This window comes from Pelophylax lessonae, assembly GCF_965119305.1.
Source record: "Pelophylax lessonae genome assembly, chromosome: 5".
NCBI lineage: Eukaryota > Metazoa > Chordata > Amphibia > Anura > Ranidae > Pelophylax > Pelophylax lessonae.
Genome location: NC_138772.1, coordinates 119,075,961 through 119,091,775, shown reverse-complemented (window position 1 = coordinate 119,091,775; position 15,815 = coordinate 119,075,961). Strand labels below are relative to the sequence as shown.

General features: G+C 41.3%; 1 protein-coding gene across 2 annotated transcripts in view; it reads right to left on the bottom strand.

Annotated features, from left to right (window-relative positions):
• The window catches only part of PLCD1 (phospholipase C delta 1), a 201,044-nt gene that overhangs the window by 30,284 nt on the left and 154,945 nt on the right, over positions 1 to 15,815 (bottom strand). For both annotated transcript variants that reach the window (XM_082258051.1, XM_082258050.1), the window contains exons 3-5: positions 14,596 to 14,824; positions 5,432 to 5,561; positions 2,450 to 2,678 (exon numbers count right to left, since the gene is read on the bottom strand). In XM_082258051.1, the coding sequence (XP_082114177.1) occupies positions 2,450 to 2,678; positions 5,432 to 5,561; positions 14,596 to 14,824 (588 nt within the window). The remainder of the gene's footprint in view (positions 1 to 2,449; positions 2,679 to 5,431; positions 5,562 to 14,595; positions 14,825 to 15,815) is intronic.

Genomic DNA, 15,815 nt, shown 5'->3' with positions numbered 1-15,815 from the left:
AGCTTTTTGTAGTAGCGTTTTAGGAGTGTTTAAGTCCATTGAGGAGCGTTAGGGCTCTTTCACACGAGCGTTCCGTATGTCCGCAAATCATCCTATTTTTTGCGGATGATTTGCGGACATAATGTAAGTCAATGGCAATGGCATTGAAATACCATCCGCTGACATCCGATTTCCTTCCTGTCAGTTCTGTTCCGTTTTTTCGAACGGAACAGAACCCTATTTTTCCTCCGTTCAAAAAACGGAAAGGAAGAAAAATCGGATGTCAGCGGTGTCATCCGCTGACATCCGCAATCCCCATAGACTTACATTATGTCCGTATATCATCCGCAAACGGATGGGATGATATGCGGACACACGGAGCGGATGACAGAAATGTCATCCGCTCCGTGAAAAAAAAAAAAAAAAGGACCGCAGCGGAGCTCTCACACGGAGCGGCCGTGTGAAAGAGCCCTTAGTGTTTTATAAGCATTTTTTCAGTTCCTTAAACAAAAAAAAAAAAAAAAACAAAAAAAAAAAAAGAAGGATTAGTAGAGTTTAGGAGCATTTTTGCTGGAAAAACAATCCAAGAAACTCTACAAAAAATGTTTTTTTCTGCTCCTAGTCGCCAAAACGCTAATAGCCTAAAGTAGTGTGCATGGGCACATAGGATAACACTATTTAGCTTCAAGGAGCAGGAAAAAGAATGCTAACAGCTTTTAGGAGCTTAAAAAACCGCTAGTGTGCATGGAGCCCGATTTAAATTTGTGAGTGGCCAACAGCTTCTAGTGTCTACATAGAGCAAGTAAAGCTAAAAAGTGTGCACACTCCCTGTACAATTCCCTTATTGCATACACTGAGCAGAAGCATGAGGCTTGCTACTGACCACAAAGGCTGCTATTTTACAAAATGCATATAATACACATTAGTGTTCTATAGTCCGGTACAGGCATCTGATATACAAAACAAGTTTTTGCAGGTGAATTCTGTTTAAATGAGGTCTTAGAAAAGTAGACACTTGGAGCAAACAATACAATAAAACTAAACTGAATAAAGCATTGCCATGCAAACAGTGTTGGGGGTAACGAGTTACAAAGTAACTGATTACAGTAACTACATTACTTTTTTTGGTAACGAAGTAATGTAATTAGTTACAATACTAATATTGGTAACTACACTACTTTACTAGGCTATAGGAAGTAACTAAACTACTTTACTAGGCTATAGGAACGCGCTTTCCTGCGTTACCCAAGCCGTGCGATACAATCGTTATTTCAGCCAATAGAGAGGGATGAAGTTTATGACTTTTTGTTGCACTTTATGTTTTATTCTGTTTTTTCAGGTTTTGTTCTCATGTTTCCCAAAGCCTGTGTTTATACAATAAACTCTATGCAGAAAGAGTGTCATGTATCTTTTTCTACACGGTCAATTAAGAAAGAGGAAAGTAAAGTAATAAGTAGTGAAGTTACTTTTCAAATGCAGTAACTAGTAAAGTAATCTCATTACAATTTACAGAAGTAACTAGTTACATTTTTTGAGTAACTACCCCAACACTGAATGCAACATATTTAAAGCCCAAGTTACATTTCACATTAAAGTGTATGAATGGCTAAAACTTTTTATATTGTTAGAAAGAATAGGGACGGTCTCCCCAGGACAAATCTAAAATTCTAAACTTTGCCTCATTTTCTCTCTTGGCGACAGTGGTCACCAGTCACAAGCATTAATAAAAACTTGACAAAAGGCCTGAACAATTCCTGATAATAAAAGTAAAAAAAAAAAAGTTTTGCCTAAAAAAACACTAAAACCACTTGTAAACCTAATAGGGACCGAAAAAAAAAGCACAACATTCCTACGGTTTGATTCACTTGTAAAGTATGTGGCCACTAGCAGCCTGCAGAGGGTGACTACGGCTTCCATATAAAAGCAGTGGTCTCTCTACAACGGCCCTTTGCAATAAGTAGAGTGGGCACATTATCATATCAACCTGATCAGGTTTTTGTTCGGATTAGATTTTGTGTATGTTTTACTTTTTTTTGGGGGGGGGGGGGGTCAAACAACTTGCTAGGGGACAGTTGGCTAAATATAGTAAATATAGTTTTTTTTAATTAGTTTTGTCTATTTATATGCCTTCACCGTTTGTGATATTTTTCTTTTTCTTGGAAACACCAAAAGCACCAGAATGTGGTGTAATTTTTATCATTATTTTTGCAGTCAGGGTGCATTTTTTTATTTTTTTTTTTTTTATACAGGGTTACTGGCTTCCCTTTGGAAATAAATACCTGAAAGTCTCTAACCCTTCAGTTCTAACCAAAAAGAAATAAAATGATTGAAAATAATAAAAAGTGAAATGAGAAGTTACCTAAACTTTAATTTTTTTTTTTTTTTAATAATTGGTGCCCTTGGACAACAAGGCTTTTTCTTTTTTCACAAGATTTGGAAAGTTTTCCCTCCAGAGATAAATCTTGCTCACCTTCCTCACTTGGCTCATACTTGTCTATCAGGGAGGCTGCCTGCTCCAAGGTCACAGCCTCCCTCTGTTCCGCCATCAGGAATTTGTGCAGTTTTTCAGCAGACATAAGATGCTGGCTGCTCTTGTAAGTGGCAAATATTACATCTATTTCGTCTCGCATTGTCAGGATTTTATAAAATTCCTCAATTTCGTCATCCTCCAGAGCTCCAGTCTGTGATTTATCACATTGCTAAAAATATAGTATTAAGTATGATTAGTTTATTGTTCTATCTGGAAAACACTTTAAACAATATCAGTGAACAAATACCTCCAGTGTCTAATGGCCCATTTGGATATAAAATACAAAAATACAATTAGGATGAATTCAACCCTTTCCATGCACGTTTTCATGTGCTTTTAGTGCATACTTCAAAAGAAAAAGAGCAGAGGGTGCCATTTTTTTATACTGGGGCTTCGAGGACAACGCAAAGGTTTTTTTTGGACCACAACTTTTTGCCCCCTAAATATTTGCTGCTTTTTCCCCACTTAAAGCTGAATTCCAGGAATTCAGCAACTTTGCCAAAGAGCAGGCACACTATGAGTTAGTGATTGACCGATATGGTTTTTTTTAGTGCCGACCGATATGTTTTTTTTAGTGTCGATACCAATATTTTGGTCATTGGATATCGGTATCGGCCGATATTTTCGGACATTTAAAAAAAAAAAATGTTTTTTATTTTTCACAGTTACCTAGTGTGGAGGGATCTGGGGGTCTATAAGACCCCAAACCCCTGCTCTGCACTTAAAAGCATTAAAAACGCCAAGTTTGGCTGTTTTGAATGCTCACATTTTTTTAAACTTGCCGCCGAGTACCCGGAAGTGTCATGACATCACTTCCGGGTTTTTTTACAGGGAGACCCGATCAGAGCCGAATGCGGCTTTGATCAGGTCTTCTCTTCGGCAGCTGTGCAGGTAGCGAGCCGCGGAAAGGGGCAGCTTTCTTGGCCCGCTCCTTGTAATTAAAGCCGAGCGGCTTCTTAGCTGCACCGGTTGTCATTACAAGACAGCCGAGTGTCGACTATGGACGCCGGTACGGGGGTGATGCCTCTAGCTGCAGGCATCACTCCGGTACAGCACTTTCCCGAAATATCGGCAATATAGGTAACCCCCGGTGGCCGATTCCGATATAACGGGGAAAGTGCATATTGGCCCCCGATATATATCGGCATTGCCGATAATCGATGGATCCCTAATATGAGTTAGATCCACTTAGGTGCATTTCACCTCCAAGATATTTCTTGATTACCTATAGGTGACTGGTTTATTGAATTACTGGAGGATACACTCCAGCTGTGAGAGAAGAGAATCACACAGAACAGCTATGCCCACCCCTCCCCTCTGCTTCCCATTTACAGAAGCCTTTGTACCTTGTGAATGAGTTCACATAATGCAAAGGCTTCTGTGAATGGGCAGGAGTGAAGAGGCGAGCATAGCAGTTCCAGCGACTCTGCTCTAAAAGGAGCCGAGACCACAGTGAACTGTGTCGGAGCTCAGGAAGTTGTCTAACTGGTGCATAATAAACCTGTCAAACATGAACATCAGAGAGAAGTCTACAAGGCAGCAGGCACCTCTTTAGAATTTTTTTTTTTTTTTTACCAAGTAGCTGAATTCCTGTAATCCCAAGTATGGCTATTTTTACATAGTTGCACTCATCCAGCATTGGAGCATTTTGCATTCATTTAGCAAATACAAACGCATTCATTTAGCAAATACAAGGCATTCTCAGAATGGCATCCATGCTCAACTGGTGGCCTGTGTTCACAATGTAGCAGGACATTTAGCGTGGGACCAGAGAGCTAGTGGAGATCAGTGGAGTAATGGAATAGTGATTTTCAGCTTTCACGAAGATCTCATAGGTAAGGTATGTGCATGCTTACATTGGTCCAGGCTGGACCAATGTAACTATGTAACAAAATCCATACCTGGAATTCAGCTTTAATATTTTTCTCAATATAACCTTACAGCATGGATATACACTGATCAACCATAACTTGATGACCACTGACAGGGAAAATGATTAACTTTAATTATCTTATTACAATGGCATCTCAAAGTAAAAATGTTGTCCCTGAAGTGGATGTGTTGAAAGCAGAAAGAATGAGCAAGCGTAAGGATTTAGGGCAACTTTGATAAGGGCCAAAACGCAAGACGACCGTGTCAGACCATCTCCAAAACTATAGCCCTTGTGGGATATTCCTAGACTGCAGTGGTCAGGACCTATCAAAAAGGGGCCTGAAGCAGATAGACCGACGAAACGAAGACAGGGTCATGGGTGACCAAGGCTCACACAGAACACTGTGCATCGCAGTGAATTGGGTACAGGCATGCACAGCCATAGACTGCTCAGGGTGCCCATGCTGACCCGTGTCTCAGTCAAAAATGCCTACAATGGGCATGTGTACATCGGAACTGGATTATGGATCAATAGAAGAAGGTGGCTTGCTCTGATAAATCATACTTTATTTTAGATCATGGTGATGATCAGGTGCGTGTCTGTCACTTACCGGGGGAAGGGAAGGCACAAGGACGCACTATGGGAAGAAGGCAAGCTGGCGGAGACCGCAATCTGCTACAGATGGTTCAGATCAAAATACCACAGCATACCTTCAGAGGTCTAGTGGAGGCCAAGGCAAAAGGGGGACCTACTCAATATGAGGGGCTGGTCATAATGTTATTACTGATCAGTGTAATCTCTTTTTTTCTGTCCTAAACAATGATTTCAGTATCTCCTCTTAGGTCCTAACGCATCAGATGTTCAAGCTAGAATCATGAATGACACAGCATTTTTCGTGTCTTGTATCGTTTAATGGACCTTTCATAAGACAAAATGGAGAAATAATTTTTGTTGGTGACACTCAGGAACTCTCTAATCAGTGTAGTAATAACATTTTTTCTTAAAGATAACAATTTAATTTGTACATGCTATATGTATAGAGCACATACCTGGAATATTTGTTTTGCATAGCTGTCATCAGTCTCAACATTCACTTCCTGCAAGAAGCGCTTTAGCTCCTTTAGGCTCATCTTGTTGTCTTTATTTTTGTCTGCTTTCCGTAGACAAGTGTGAATCCAACTTTTTTTTTAAAAAACATTTAGGAAAAAAAAGCTCACCTTCATACAGGTAAATTCATCATACTAAATGTTGCACAGTTAAACACTAAATAATGTAGACTGTGGAGCAGCCCAAGAATACCAAGATCCTCTAATATGCAAACAATGACTACCGTATTTTCCGGCGTATAAGACGACTGGGCGTATAAGACGACCCCCCTAATTTTCATCTACCGGTAATACTTATACTTAGGTTACCTTGGAGATATTATACTCGGCGTATAAGACGACCCCCCATTTTTGGGGGATTTTTTTGAGGTTCAAAAGTAGTCTTATACGCCAGAAAATACAGTACTTATACATGTGGTTGCTGGGTCTGGTAAACTTTCTCACATAACCCACTATTAGTTAGGGAGGCTGCACAATCATGGTGAAGGGCCAACAGTGAGGCACTGGAGGTAGGAAGGGTTTGTCAAAGCCATTGACCAAGGGAAGTACTTGCTATCAACATATCAGAATGCTTAGATTTTCTGGGGTCCTGAGACCATGTAAAAAGAAAATTAAGGATGGTGTGCCAATTTTCTTTGAAATTTTGAGAGCAATTAAGCTGCCAGTTAATAACGTGCTGGAATCTTGGGAACCAGCATTTTTCAGATCATGTCTAGCCTTCCGTCTGACCGTCTTGTGGTCAAATATCAGGAAATTTTTCTAAATTGGGATTATATTAAGTTTTATGAACATTTTCAGTTGCTAAGGATTTGCGTCCCTTAAAGCCAACGGCCTCTACTACTACTACTATTACAATCCTGCGCTGTGTAGTCGTCTCCAAAGGGGTACTAAAGTCTGCAGATTCTCATCTCCATTCCAATGATGCTGTCATTAGAGCCCTTGCTGGGTGCAGACATCTTCCCATGCCAAGTAATAACATGACTCTAATGCATGAAGTCATTCATTCCAGCACACAGACCGCGTGCTGAGAATCGACAGTATGTGGAGTTGCGCATGAGCAGCTCAATAAATATTTAATTGAATATTGCAAACATGCTGGCCTTTGAGAAAGTCCCTGATTGGACGCAACGCGAGCCATTAAGTACGGAGTCTTTAAGTCACAACACCGAGAGGAACCTATAGTGGATACAGGATTCCTTCTAGAGTGAAAAAGAAGCAAGATAGATCACGAGAAGCTCTTCCTTTCTAGGAGTATATAACCTGTGCTGTGTGGAGGAGGAGAAAGGGGTATTGTAGAATCCCCAAAAGTGCCTGAATTTCTATCCTATCCTAAGCTGTTTATGGCCTTATTTTTATCATAAGGTCCATCTAGGAAGATAAGGCATATTTGTATTTTGACGGTGGTGGCACACATTGGGGAGGGAAAGGACTGATAGAAGATTCTCCATTTCTGGCGATTACAATTATTTGTGCACTTGGAAAAACTGGATTTTTGACTTACCGTAAAAATCCTTTTCTCTTAAGTTCATTGACGGACGCAGTTCTCTCTGATTCATATCAGTAGGGTAATACTGTCCCCTACAGGAGTAGGACACTAGGCAGAAAAAAGTTCTGGCTAAGCCTATGGGCAGTCCCGGAGGGTACACCCTCTCTCTTCCTGCATAGGATGCCAGTTTTGGATCAAAGCAGTGTCAGAAAAGTAACACCAACCCAACTCAAAATACAGGGGCGGGTACTGCGTCCGTCAATGAACTTAAGAGAAAAGGATTCTACGGTAAGTCAAAAATTCAGTTCTCTCTATTGTTCATTGACTGACGCAGTTCTCTCTGATTCACATCAGTAGGAACGTCCCAAAGCAGTGCCATAAAATGAGGGGTGGGAACAGCAGAAAAGAACAGGTCCCCAAGGCCAAACAAAGCCGACAAGGCAACATAGGACTCATCAGCACAAAAGATGAGGCCCACCAGAAAACAACAGTAAAAACCCTCAAGGAAGGCCAAAAGCCCTCCAAACAGCAGCCAGCAAAAAACCTTGCGGCCGAAGAGGCATCTGCAGATGCCAGCACATCCACCTTATAAAACGTGGTAAAGGTGTGAACAGACTACCAGGCATCCGACTTGCAACCTGGAGCACAGACGCCCACAAGGTGAAAAGCCCAGGAAGCACTAGGCGCCCGAGTAGAACGCGCCGAAACAGGGAAAGGTAGGACCTGACCCCAAATTGAATAAATCTGCACCACCGTCTGTCTGATCCATCCGGGAATAGACACAGCAGACGCAGGCAGTCCCATTCATGGGCCATTCGTAAGTACAGAGCGCAAGCCTGACTTAGTAGTCGCCAAGTACACCTAGAGTGCCCGCACTCTAAACAGAGTAAGCAATGAACATTCCTTAGGATGTGAGGGCTCAGGACACAAGATAGGAATATTTTTCACAGGAATATTTTTCACAGTTTATAAATGAGCGCGAGAGACAATTTATCAATTCATCCCAAAAGGAGGCCTCTTCTAAAGATGATGCACAAGAAAGCCTGCAAACAGTTTGCTGAAGACAAACAGACTAAGGATATGGATTACTGGAACCACGTCCTGTGGTCTGATGAGACCAAGATAAACTTATTTGGTTCGGATGGTGTCAAGCGTGTGTGGCGGCAAGTGAGGAGTACAAAGATAAGTGTGTCTTACCTACAGTCAAGCATGGTGAATGGGAGTGTCATGGTCTGGGGCTGCTGGCACTGGGGAGCCACAGTTCATTGAGGGACTCATGAATGCCAACATGTACTGTGACATACTGAAACAGAGCATGACCCCCACCCTTGGGAGACTGGGCCGCAGGGCAGTATTTCAACACGATAACGACCCCAAACACACCTCCAAGAGGACCACTGCCTTGCTAAAGAAGCTGAGGGTAAAGGTGATGGACTGGCCAAGCATGTCTCCAGACCTAAACCCTATTGAGCATCTGTGGGGCATCTTCAAATGGAAGGTGGAGGAGCACAAGTTCTCGAACATCCACCAGCTCCGTGATGTCATCATGGAGAAGTGGAAGAGGACTCCAGTGCCAACATTTAAAACTCTGGAAAACTCCATCCCCAAGAGGGTTAAGTCGGTGCTGGAAAAAAAATGGTGGCCACACAAAATATTGACACTTTGAGCCTAATTTGGACATTTTCATTTAGGGGTGTACTCACTTTTGTTGCCAGTGGTTTAGACATTAATGACTGTGTTGAGTTATTTTGAGGGGACAGCAACTTTACAGTGTTATACAAGCGGTCGCTCACTACTTTACATTGTAGCAAAGTGTCATTTCTCCAGTGTTGTCACATGAAAAGATATAATAAAATATTTACAAAAATGTGAGGGGTGTGTGTACATCCACACACACACATTGTATTTTTAGGTATTATTTTTTTTATGCACTGGATTTTTGCTTTGGGGTTATAAAAAGCGCTGCACCAATTATTATTTAGTATTTTTGAATTGATTATACAGGGATGTTTAGCAGCTTTTTGTTTGTTTCGGAGGGTATTTTGGGGTTTCGAACATGTTGCCTGCTTGCAATTTTTTTTAAAGGTAGGCTTACATTTTACTTTAAGGCCCTAAACGTTTTCTCATACTTATCTATAAATGGTATTAAATTACTTGTACCCAAACCAATGTATAATTCATACCCTCCTTTTTTGACCATATACACAACATAAATTTAACATGCCAAATGTCGGGCAAGTTAGTAAATATAGGAGCAGCTGGTGCCTGTCTTCACCACACCAGTCTATGCCAACTAGTAATTACAGGATCTTGCTAGCTAGAAATGGTTTTCATATATATATTTATTCTGTGACCTACACCCAACTTCTAGAGACCTCTATAATTAAGGAAATACGTGTACGATAAGCCATCTACCACAAGTAGAAGAACCTCTTACATTCCCTAGGACAGTCTGTTGTTTCAGTTATAAATATTCATTATGTCACTGTATTACAGAAACCCGGGGATGTAGGTGTGTGTGTGCACATGTGATAGTGTCTATAACAACAAATATAACTGTCGGGTGACTGAACCGTATAGTGTAATAGGCTTTTGCACCAATAAGCCTAGAATAGGGGAAATTTACCAAAGCATTCAGACCGTGCCTTACAGAATCAATATCATGATATACACCCCTTCCTCCATGGGCAGAAGTTGTATTACCCATAATTAAAGGTTTATTCAACCTACAACTGATATTTTGGCTCTGGATAAATAGCTGCAGGGAACACCACCCACCAGGGTTTTCGATCTCTTCCTGAACATCTATGAAAATATGCCTTTGCCCAAGGTCTAGAAGGGAGTCTTATTCCATTTTTTCCATTGGATACATTAAAAAGATTTAGCAGGAGTTAAGCCCCGTACACGCGTACCGATCGTCGGCCGAACGATCGGCCGTCTTTTGTCCGAGGGCTGTCTTGTCTGTTGAAAAGTGCAAAAGACTGCACACGAATTTTGTCGGCCAACAACAGCCGACTGCAGAAGTGATGTCATGTGATGGTTAACTTTCCTTGTCTTTTTTCTTTTCTGAGCATGCCCAGTCTTGCAAATCTGCTGTCTGTCGGCCGAAATCTGTACTGACTGGCGAACAATCGGCCGTTCTGGTGTTGGCCAACAAAAATTTTAATGCTTGCACGACAGATTCTGTTCGGCCGAAAATGCGCTGTCGGCTGTCGGAAGCATCATACTAACAAGCCTACAATCGGCCGATCGGTCGTCGGCCGAATCTTTACGGCCGACAATCGGTACGTGTGTACGGGGCTTTACAGATTGTAAAACAGAATATTCTAATGTGGAAGCACAAGGAGATATAGGAGACCTGTGATGGGTTGTGGGTGGACCCTTTATATCAGAGGTTTATAACCAAGGGTTTCCAGATTCCATGGGGTTAAATTTACCAAATGAGGGTATAGTACTGGATCTCTGAATAATTTAAAACAATTAATAAATGGGGATTCTGTACAATATTGAACCCGAAATTATAGTGGAAATGTATCCATAACTTGATAAAAATAATGTGCTTTAGCAAGGCACATACATTCCACATTATCTAGGCTACCAAAATTAGTGTGTGCTGTAATTAGCCTCCAGCATAGTGCCTGTTTCTTCTTGCTGGAGGCTGCCATTTTACTGAAGCCCAGAGCCCCTGAACAGCAGTAAATCTTTAGGCTGTCAGCAGATCGGCCTCTACAAATTTGGCACAGTGCCTAAAAATGGAGTGCAACTGAGCATGTGCAGAGCAGTGTGAAACAGTGTATTACTAAACAGTATAAACTCTTATTTTAAATGTTTTAGTACATAGTTATACCTGCAAAAGGGGCCAGCCTGAAGTAATCTAGCAGGACTTAATTTTCTGACTAAAGTTCTACTTCAAAGTGAAAAAATTGATTTGATGTGTCAGTTCATCAATTTCATATTTTGGTTGCACAAAAGAAAAAACCTAGCAAAATCTCACTAGCTTGTGTATTTGTAATTTGCCATTTTATATAAATAAATAACATAAAATAAAAATAATTGTGATCTTCTTTCAGCTGTTCTGTTCCTATTTGTACATGCATAAAGTAATGCCAAGCTATTGACATTTTTTTCTAAAGTCACAATGTTACCTAACAGGACCGATGATGATGATGATGATGATGATGATGATGGAGGCAACGTGGTGAAGGGGTACAGGGATATGTTGGGTGAGGTGTCTGAAAGCATGTATACAAGGAAAAGCAACTTCTTTATGCTCTTATATAAAAAAGGCGCCCAACATGCCTTTAGATTGCTTATCCCCAAGTCATCAACTAGCTAAAGAAGCAAACTTTTCTAAAGCAATCACCATCTGTTTGCAGAAAATTCCCTGCCTGCAAACAAGAAAGAAAAAAAAAAAAAAGTTCTGAATACAAGTCATGAAAAAAATATAACGTTTACCATTGTCAACATCCCGTTTGTAAAATGCTTCTTGTCCAGCTGTCATGCTGATGATTTGCCTTTAATGATTTAAAAGGCAATGCCTTGGAGCCAGCACAAATATAATACATTATGACTCCCACCCCCCAATCCATACCAGGCCTTTTCGGGTCTGGTACGGATTTTAACCGCTTGCCGACCGCCGCATGACTATTTACTGTGGCGGTCAGCCACTCACAGGCAGAGCGACGTAGTACTACGTCGCTAGCCTGTGAGGGTCTAGGGAGCGAGCGCGCGCGCCGCCGGAGGCGCACTCCTGTGCGGTCACCGACCCCCCCCCCCGCGCGTGTGACCGGCGGACCCGATGTCACCGGTCACTCGGCGATCGTCGGTGCAGAGGGAGAAAGGCAGGCGGCTGAAGTAAACAAACCGCCTGTCATTATCCCCTGTGTATGAATAGTGATTATACGGTTCTACTATGTAGGACCGTTGATCACTGTTCCTACACCTCAAGCCACAGCCAATCACAGTTAGAATCACGCCCCTAGGGACACACATAACCCCTCCCTCTCAAAAAAAGTTAACCCCTTCACTGCCAGTGTAATTTTACAGTAACAGTGCATATGTATAGCACTGATTACTGTAGAAATGTCACTGGTAACCCCAAAAGTGTCAAAAATGTCAGTCAAGGGTCCGATCTGTCCGCCGCAATGTCGCAATACCGCAAAAAAAAAAAAAAAAATCGCAGATTGCCGCCATTACGCGTTAAAAAAAAAACAAACAACAAAAATTTAGATTTTTACTTTTTTTTGGGGGGGAATTTCATATAAAATAATGGGAAAAATATTGTTATTTTTGCACAATTGACGCTCTTTTTTTGTTTATAGCGCATGATCAAAAAATCGCACAGGTGATCAAATACCACCAAAAGAAAGCTCTGTTTGTGGGGAAAAAAAAAATTTGTATAGGTACAGCATCGTATGACCGCGCAATTGTCCGTTAAAGTCACGCAGTGCCGAATCGCAAAATAGGCCCTGGTCAGGAAGGGGGTAAAATCTTCCGGGGGTTAAGTGGTTAAGGGGAACTCCATGCCAAAATTAAAAAAAAAAAAAAAAAAAAACACAGCTTGGAGGTAACCCCCCAAATTCATACCAGATCCTAGGTCTGCTTGGATAAGGATCCTAATATGGATTTGGGGTGGACCCTACGCCGTTTTTTTTTAAATTTTGGTGTGGGGTTCTCCTTAAAATCTGTATCAGACCAAAAAGGCCTGGTATGGACTGGGGGGGGGGATAACCATGCACTTGTTTTTTGTTTTTTTATTGCCGACAATGGATTTTTTTTTACATTCAGCTGTCAGTAGGGAACCCCGCTCACAGCTGATGATTAAAGATGCCGGTGGCCGATGGCTCTAACAATTCGCATCTCAACCGAATCTAAAGTTGCAGTACTAGCTGCAAGCTGAATTCTGGCAAGAAAATCCTAAACATTATCCCCCACATGCCAATGATGCAGCATATAGCACTTGTTTTGTCTAGGGGAATATCTAAAACCTCTCCCTTTTACCTTTCTCCTTCTATCCTCTTTGCTTCCACCCTGAACCTAGATGGGCGTTCCACAGAACTGCTGTGCAAGAGGGTACAGTAAGCTTTTTTCAATCACATATCATCCCTTTGACAAATCAAATAATATCTTCTGCATCAACTGGGGAGAGTACAACATTTAGGATTTTTTAGCTGCCCAGTGTTAGGCTTTATCTTTTCCTTTTTTTAAATACTAGCTTTCTGGCTGCTTTAACCACTTGCCGACCGCCGCACGACTATTTACGTCAGTCAGTCCCTCACAGGCAAAGCGATGTAGTACTACGTCGTTAGCCTGTAAGGGTTCTGGGAGTGAATTCGCTCCCGCGCGGTCACAGACCCCCCCCCCCCCCCGCGCGTGTGCCCGGCGGACCCGATGTCCGCCGCGCACTCGCAATCTTCCGTTACACCGGAAGAAAGGCAGGCGGCTAATGTAAACAAAGCCGCCTGTCATTCTTCCCTGTGTAAGAATGGTGATCAAACGGTTCTACTATGTAGGACCGTTGATCACTGTTCTTACACATGTAGCCACAGCCAATCACAGTTAGAATCACGCCCCTAGGACACACTTAACCCCTCCCTCTCCAAGTTAACCTCTTCACTGCCAGTGTCATTTTTACAGTAACAGTGCATATGTATAGCACTGATTACTGTAGTAATGTCACTGGTAACCCCAAAAGTGTCAAAAATGTCAGTCAAGGGTTCGATCTGTCCGCCGCAATGTCGCAGTCCCGCAAAAAAAAAAAAAAAAAAATAGCTGATCGCCGCCATTACGCGTTAAAAAAACAACAAAAATGACAAAAATCTTTCCCTTTGTTAGTAAACACAATAACTTTTGCGCAAACCAATCAAAATACGCTTTTTGCGATTTTTTTTTTACCAAACATATGGTAAAAAAAAATTGGCCTAAAATGTTAAAAAATTTAGATTTTTACATTTTTTTGGGGAATTTCATATAAAAAAATGTGGAAAATATTGTTATTTTTGCAAAATTGCCGCTCTTTTTTTGTTTATAGCGCATAATCAAAAAATCGCACAGGTGATCAAATACCACCAAAAGAAAGCTGTTTGTGGGAAAAAAAGGACGTCAAATTCGTTTAGGTACAGCCTGTCCGTTAAAGTCATGCAGTGCCGAATCGCAAAATACCCCCTGGTCAGGAAGGGGGTAAAATCTTCCAGGGCTTAAGTGGTTAATGATCCTCTTATTTCAGTACTCAATCACTGACCTGGAACATGTATGCACATAAGGACTTCTGACTTTTTTTTTCCTCAAACCTAACCGATCTGCATATTGTACCAGCTCAAAGTATTGAAGACAGAGGGTCAGCATGACAGCCAGCAAACTAGAATTTTAAAAGGTCAATTATGACAGCCCCCAAAACATACGAAAGGCCTAACTTTTACCTTCCACTGTTTGCTCACCAGTCAGCACAAACAGGCAGATCCAGGTTTGCCTTTGCATAGCTAGATTTGGGAGGGGGCTGCAGAATATTGGATTAATCTCTAGTACAAAACAAAAAAGCCACAACTGACCACACAAATAAGCAATGACACCCCAAGGCTTGGTGAAGCTCCTATCTGACAAACATTGTTTGTGCAAAGGATACTGCTGTAACTTCTGCTTTTGGCACATTGATCGTGACTTGCTTATTACTTTATTTAGGCCTCCTGTCCAGTGAGAAGCTTCTTCATTAGTGCTGGCTATCAGATCAAGGTTCTTGCGGTGTCCCTTGAAGACGATAGAGAAGCAGAGGTCTCTCGGCACGTCCTGAGCATAACGTTTCATCCCTTCTGTCTCGTGGCCAGGCCTCACGTCCTCAATGTCATCAACACTGACTGTCCAAGGAAAAACAGAAATGTTGTTAAAAATGTTCAATAGGGGACAGCTACAGAACACAGATAAAATGTCAGACATCCAATGCACTTGGATCACTAGGCCATTCAAGAGAACTTTATATGTGGTATTTGTATACCAATATTTGAACTTACATGGTGTCACATGAACTTTTAGCTCAAAGTTGAAGAAGGACTCCTGGCAAAAATACCTTTTTTTCTTCTGATTTCTGTAGAAGAGGGAGGCTTGTCTTACCAAGTGACCCAGATTTACTAAAGGTGTAGAGGATGTTCACTTAAAGAGTGAATTTTCACTTTCCTTAGTGAAGGAGGTTAAACAAAGTCAAATTCCACTCTGCAAATAATTAATCAAGTGAGAAAAAAAAAAAAAAAAAAAGTAATTTTGCTTGCACATAATTAGAATACAGCAGCAGTCAAATAATTTACCTCTAATGAAGAATGGCCCATGTCCTGCTGACAGACAGGCTGGCTGTACTGAAGTCAATCGATCAATCAACTTCAGCACAACCAGCCTGCCTTTAGATGGATCTAAATTAATTCCGTATTTTTTTTCATTTTCCTTGTACATGATTGAGTAATCTTCGCAAAGTGAATTTTCAATTGGTTTCACCTCATTCACTTAGATAGGTAAAAACATACTTTGAAAGTAAACATGCACTATTCCTGTAGTAAATCAACCCCACAGCCTTGCAGATTCTGAATTACACTAATCAATACAATACAGCAGTACACACTACTCATTCAGAACATTGTCAGCAAAGCAACGCCAGAAATACACAGCAAAGAGCACAAGTAGTCTTGATTATTCTACATTGCCTCACAGTAAAACCACAAACCATTCCAATATGCTCCAATGGAAAATTTGGCAGTATAGAAAATTGCTTCTAGGGTAAAAATGGTAAAGCCAATAAAAACAAACCAAAGATTGGCTGCTATTGATTGCTGCCAACAACAACTCTTTGCATCATGTTAC